Genomic DNA, 6,378 nt, shown 5'->3' on the forward strand with positions numbered 1-6,378 from the left:
CCACAGGCACCTGCCACAATGCCTGGCTATTTTTTGGTTGCAGCCGTCATTGTTTTGGCGGGCCCAGGCTGGATTTGAACCTGCCACCTTAGCTGTATGTGGCTGGTGCCTTAGTCACTTGAGCCACAGGCACCGAGCCAACTTGGCCATCTTGAAGCCATCACCAGTCTGAAGCTACATGCCCTGGTATCCCCTGACTCCCTCAGCTGCATGTTGTCCCTGGTTTCAGCTGAAGTTAGGGAAGGAAAGACAAGCAGAATTCAACCTAGCAATACCACATCCTCCCTAAGCCAGTGTTCATTTGCTCCTGGAGACTGTGCAGAGCCTGGCATAGAAGTAACTCTGGGTGGCACCTGTGGCTCAAGGAGTAGGGTGCCAGGCCCATATACTGGAGGTGGCGGGTTCAAACCCAGCCCCGGCCAAAATTTGCAAAAAAAAAAGAAAAAAAGGAGAAGTAACTCTGATGCCGGCTCTCCTCTTCCTTTCAGTCTCCTCTCCCACAGTGGGCAAGCCCTACAAGTGCAACTACTGCGGCCGGAGCTACAAACAGCAGAGTACCCTAGAGGAGCACAAAGAGCGGTGCCACAACTACCTACAGAGTCTCAGCACTGAAGCCCAGGCTTTGGCTGGCCAACCAGGTGAGGCTGTGGGCAGAACTATGGAGGAGTTGAGGGCGGGGTGACAGCACATGCAGGACAACAGTGATTCCAGCACCTCCTTCCTCAGAGGAATGAGGTCTAGAAAATTCAGGATAGTTACTCCAGAAAACCTGTCAAACTCCTCATCCTGAGTACCTCATGGGGTGCACAGCCCTGTCTGTGGTAGGTGATTTAGGGAGATACAGAGACAGGGAAAGTTTGGGTCCTTAGTCTAATGGGAGAAAGAGAACACAAGGTATTTAAAATCAAGGGCCAGTTGGGTGGTGCCTATGGCTCAGTGAGTAGGGCACTGGCCCCATATACTGAGGGTAGTGGGTTTGAACCCAGCCCCGACCAAACTGCAACAAAAAATAGCCGGGAGTTGTGGCAGGTGCCTGTAGTCCCAGCTACTTGGGAGACTGAGGCAAGAGAATTGCCTAAGCCCAGGAGCTGGAGGTTGCTGTGAACTGTGATGCCATGGCACTCTACCGAGAGTAACAAAGTGAGACTCCGTCTCTAATAAATAAATAAATAAATAAAATAAAATCAAGGGCCAGATATATATAATTATTCACAATCTGAAATGTTGCTGAGATGAGCCTTAGGTGTAAACAGAAGCCAGTTTCCCAGGCATCAGATACTACCTTCCTTGGCAACTGACCTACTGATTTTCTCCAGGCAAAAGTAGCTGGGCCAAAGCAGCTACCCCTACTCAACCGCTACAACCTGTCCCCACCTCCCTCCCACTAGGTGATGAGATACGTGACCTGGAGATGGTGCCAGAGTCCATGCTGCACTCATCCTCTGACCGGCCAACTTTCATCGATCGTCTGGCCAACAGCCTCACCAAACGCAAGCGTTCCACACCCCAAAAGTTTGTAGGTAAGAGTCCAGCTGGAAAGGAGAAATCAGCTTTAAGCCAGAGCTCAAATAAATCTGAGCTTAGATTTGACCAGAGATTGTGGCCTGGAGATTTGATTTAGGAAAAGAAAGCAGTCTTGCAGTCTCTGGTACTCGGGATCTATGCACAGGGTAGGAAACGAGTGAAGAGGGAGGAGGGGCCTTGAGAGAGTGGAGGAGAGTCCGTGTTGAAGACTCTTGTGGTGGTTGTAAGGGGAGGGGGCCAAGGGCTCAGGCTCTCCCAGTTTTTGAGACTAACAAGGACTCCAGTCTGTGTGGACCCTGAAAGTCAGAGAGAGGAAGGGAGAATGACCAGGCGCTGGTCATTAGCACTCCAAGGACCTGAGCTTCGTGGAGAGTAAGGAAGGAAGTATTAAGATCCTGGGCTGGGACTGATGCTCATCTCAGATTACAGCCTAGTATCAGGGTGGCCCTACAGAGGACTGACTTTGAGGGGAGTGAATAAGGAGGAGTAAATACCACTACATCCAGCCCCATAGTCAAGAAAACAAAGAAATAATCCTGGGGAGACCTTAGGAATTCTCATACCCAGTGAGACCCTCTTCCCCACAGGCGAAAAGCAGATGCGCTTTAGCCTCTCAGACCTCCCCTATGATGTGAACTCGGGTGGCTATGAAAAGGATGTGGAGCTGGTGGCACACCATGGTCTGGAGCCTGGCTTTGGAGGTTCCCTGGCCTTTGTGGGTGCAGAGCATCTGCGTCCCCTCCGCCTCCCACCCACCAATTGCATCTCAGAACTCACGCCTGTCATCAGCTCTGTGTATACCCAGATGCAGCCCCTCCCGACTCGACTGGAGCTTCCAGGGTCCCGAGAAACAGGTGAGGGACCTGAGGACCTGGCTGATGGAGGTCCTCTCCTCTACCGAGCCCGAGGCCCCTTGACTGACCCTGGGGCATCCCCCAGCAATGGCTGCCAGGACTCCACAGACACAGAGAGCAACCACGAAGATCGAGTTGGGGGGGTGGTATCCCTTCCTCAGGGTCCCCCATCCCAGCCACCTCCCACCATTGTGGTGGGCCGGCACAGTCCTGCCTACGCCAAAGAGGACCCCAAGCCACAGGAGGGGTTATTGCGGGGTACCCCAGGTCCCTCCAAGGAAGTGCTTCGGGTAGTGGGCGAGAGTGGTGAGCCCGTGAAGGCCTTCAAGTGTGAGCACTGCCGCATCCTCTTCCTGGACCACGTCATGTTCACTATCCACATGGGCTGCCATGGCTTCAGAGACCCTTTTGAGTGCAACATCTGTGGTTACCACAGCCAGGACCGGTACGAATTCTCTTCCCATATTGTCCGGGGGGAGCATAAGGTGGGCTAGCAACCTCTCCCTCTCCCCTCAGCCCACCACCTAACTGCCCTACCTACAACAGGTGTCTATCCCTGGCCCCACATCCCAAGTTTTGCTTTGTAGCCCCCACTACTGGCTACCTGACTTCACACCTGAGCCTGACCCTTCCTCACCTGTTCTCCACTCCCCTGACTGATTTAAGCATTGTGATAAAAACAAGTCTTTTGCTTATGTTTCTCCTTTTTCTCTTCTCCCTCATTCCAGCATATTTGCAGTGTTATTTATTAATTAGTTGATTTTTTTATTTTGCTTTTTTTTAACTTATGTCAGTCACTTGCCACTCCCCCAACCCCGTCTTCCCTTAGGCCTAATTTTTCTCTTTGATCCAGTGTCCTCCAACAGCCCCAGAGTAGGAAGCCCCTCTTAGTACTTACTAAGAGACCCCAAGCTTCTTGCTTTCAGTCCTCACCTTTTACGTTATCGAATTCTTCAGTTTTGATGCTGATGCCTCCCTCTGGCCCTACCTTAGCTCTGTGGCATTATATCTCCTCTCTGGGACTCTTCAACCTGGTACTCCATACCTCTCGTGCCCTCTCACTTTAGGCAGCTTGCACTATTCTTAAATGAATAAAGAATTATTTCCTCATTTGGAAGTAGGAGAGCCTGAAAAAATTCACCCAGGCACTGTAGGACTGAGGGTCCTCTTGGTGTTCCCCTAGTAATATGAGTTCCTCAAATCCTACATTCAGGATCTCCCTCTAGGATGTGATATATCTCTTGACACTCCTCGAACAGCCCCTCAACACTGCTCTAGTCTCTTCAACCTGCCAGGCAATTCAGTGGTGGCTTTTCTCTCCTTGGAGTGCCCCAATTTTATATTCTCAGGGGCCAAGGCTAGGTCTACAACCCTGTCTCTGACATATTGGGAGCCACAGGTGCCTAATTGGGAACCAGGGTGGGCAGGTCAATATTCTTCTCTTTCTCCTCCACCTCTCAAACTAATTCACTCTAATGACCTTCCTAGGCTCTCAGGGGCTTCTTCAGCCCATCCTATGAGAAACTAGTGGGTTGCTGCCTGATGACTAGGAGTTATCTCAATTCCTCAGTCATGCTGCCTTCTGTTTTTCTCTCCTAGCAGGATTCACCCTCTCATTCCCAGTTCTTGGGCCTATTCTTAGGATCAGTGGTAAAGAGAAGCATGTGTCTCTTTTATCTCTTCTAATTTTCAGTATAACCAAAAATTATCCCAGAATGTGCACAAGCATGTGCCCCATTCCACCCCTGTTCCAGCAAGACTGGGGACGGGCACAGCTGAACCCGGGTCATCTTTTACTTCCCCCTTCTACACTCAGCCCCCAGACACAGGATAGGAGGGGGCACTCTTCATGGCTACTGCAGAGACTTCTGGCTACTTGGGTGAGCTATGATTCATGAGAAGGGGCAGAAGGAGATACAGCTCCACTGCAAGTGGAGGTCTCTTTCTACAAGTTTTCTGCCTGAGGCCACAGCCATCCCATTCTCTGCTTCCTTGAGATTCAAACCAAAGGCTGTTTTTCTATGTTTAAAGACAAAAAAAGTAAAAACCAAACACAACACCTCACAAGTTGTAATTCTTGGTCCTTCTCTCTCTCCTTTTCTCTCCCCTTCCATCTTTCTTTCCACGTGTCCTTTCCTTATTGGCTCTTTTGCCTCCTACTTTTCTTACTCCCTATCAGGGATATTTTGGGGGGATGGTAAAGGGTGGGCTAAGGAACAGATCCTGGGGTTGGGGCTCTTAAGGGCTCTAAGAAGAGAGTCTACCTTACCTTCTTATGGGAAGGGAGACCCTAAAAAACTTTCTTCTCTTCCTCCTTTTTCTTCCCCATTACATGGTTTCCCCAAGAGAACCAGAGTGGTGGGGAGAGGCATCATGGGGTAATTGTTCCTCCTTGACAATGTAGCAATAAGTAGATGCTGCCAAGAGCAGAGGATGGGGGAGTTAGAGGATAGTGGTCTCTAGTGAAGGGAAGAAATTTCTCAACTGTATCCCAGGCTCCTTGTTTTAGGATGGCAGCAGAGCTGAGATTAGTATATGGGCTTTCTCTGAACTATTCTGGTTATTGAGCCCCTTCCCATTAAACTAACCCCTCCGACCTCTTCTGTGTCTGCTGTGTATTTGGTGACACTTTAAAAGGACTAGTCCCTTCTTGGGTATCAGAGCCTTAGGGTGCCCCCATCCCCTCCCCAATCAGCTTTGGCACCTGTAACCTCCCGGAACATGAAGGACTATGCTCTGAGGCAGTACTCCTGCCGGTGAGAGCAGAGACTGGAAGGGCAAGACCAGGTGCTAAGGAGGGGATAGAGGGGTACCCTGTATCTCTCCAGACCATCACTGCACTTTAACCAGGGTCTTAGGTACAAAATCTTACTTTTCAGAGCCTTCCAGCTCTGGAACCTCAAACATCCTCATGCTCTCTCCCAGCTCCTTTTGCATAAAAAAAGTAAAGAAAATGAAAAAAAAAAAAAAACACACACTCTGAAACCCATGTGGAGAAAAGAGGTGTTTTCTTTTATATTGCTATTCAAAATCAATACCACACACAAAAGAATTTCTAAGTAGACACTTTTTCAGACCTTTGTTTTTTTGTGTCAGTGTCCAAGCTGCAGATAGTTTTTTGTAATACTTCCGGCAGCTTCTTTCCTTGTGTACATAATTATATATATATATATATTTTTAATCAGAAGTTATGAAGAACAAAAAGAAAAAAAACACACAGAAGAAAGTGCAATACCACCTCTCTTCTCCCGAACCTACGGTTTCCTTTGTAGCCTATGTTTGATGTCTCTTTTGACCCTTACCTCTTCACTTCCTCCTCCTGTCCTCTGGTTCCCCGACCCCCGGTTTTGTTTTGTTTTTTAAGAGTTTTTCTCCTTTCTCAAAGGGAGTTAAACTTAGCTTTTGAAACTTATAGCAAAGCATTTTGTATATGTAATATATTGTAAGTAAATATTTGTGTAATGGAGATATACTACTGTAAGTTTTGTACTGTACTGGCTGAAGGTCTGTTATAAATAAATGAGTAATTTAACACTGCTGGTTGTTTCTGTAGATTTTCTTTGCTGTATGTTTTACCAATTACTAAATAGTTTAGAAAGTGAACAACTCCAAGATGCAGAGGAAATGAAACAGGAGTGCTTAAATTGTTACTGCAGAACCAAAGATTCTTCAGCCTAGAATGGGAAGTAGAGGAGTGCTTTAGGATAGCAGCGAAAGCCTAACTTGTCTATCCAAAGTAGAAAATGTTGCATGGAAGTTTCTTATGAGTGGCTGGCGACACAAGTGTTGATTTTGCAGTGGAATCATTATGACATAGAGGAGACTACTGCTCTGATGGCAGGTAGCAAAGATCTTTATTTCTTCCCAGCTTATATAGCCGCTGCTGGATGAACATGTTGTTAATGAATATTCATACCATTACCTCACTAACATATTGTAAAAAACAGACTAACTTTTTAGTGAGACACATTCTTCTAAGTTATCTATTAAACTCAAAATA

At 47.7% G+C, this 6,378-nt stretch overlaps 1 protein-coding gene across 4 annotated transcripts in view; it reads left to right on the plus strand.

Moving 5' to 3' along the window:
- IKZF4 (IKAROS family zinc finger 4) overlaps window positions 1–5,913 on the plus strand; it is a 39,450-nt gene extending 33,537 nt beyond the window's left edge. For 2 of the 4 annotated variants that reach the window (XM_023513592.1, XM_003790509.1), the window contains exons 7-9: window positions 489–638; window positions 1,389–1,520; window positions 2,112–5,913. In XM_023513592.1, the coding sequence (XP_023369360.1) occupies window positions 489–638; window positions 1,389–1,520; window positions 2,112–2,872 (1,043 nt within the window). In that variant the 3' untranslated portion in view covers window positions 2,873–5,913. The remainder of the gene's footprint in view (window positions 1–488; window positions 639–1,388; window positions 1,521–2,111) is intronic. The other 2 variants (XM_012805657.1, XM_003790510.2) reach the window with 2 other exon arrangements.
- The last annotated feature ends 465 nt before the right edge of the window (window positions 5,914–6,378 follow it).

Source organism: Otolemur garnettii, unplaced genomic scaffold, assembly GCF_000181295.1.
Source record: "Otolemur garnettii isolate 467f Iridium unplaced genomic scaffold, OtoGar3 scaffold00043, whole genome shotgun sequence".
Taxonomy (NCBI): Eukaryota; Metazoa; Chordata; class Mammalia; order Primates; family Galagidae; genus Otolemur; species Otolemur garnettii.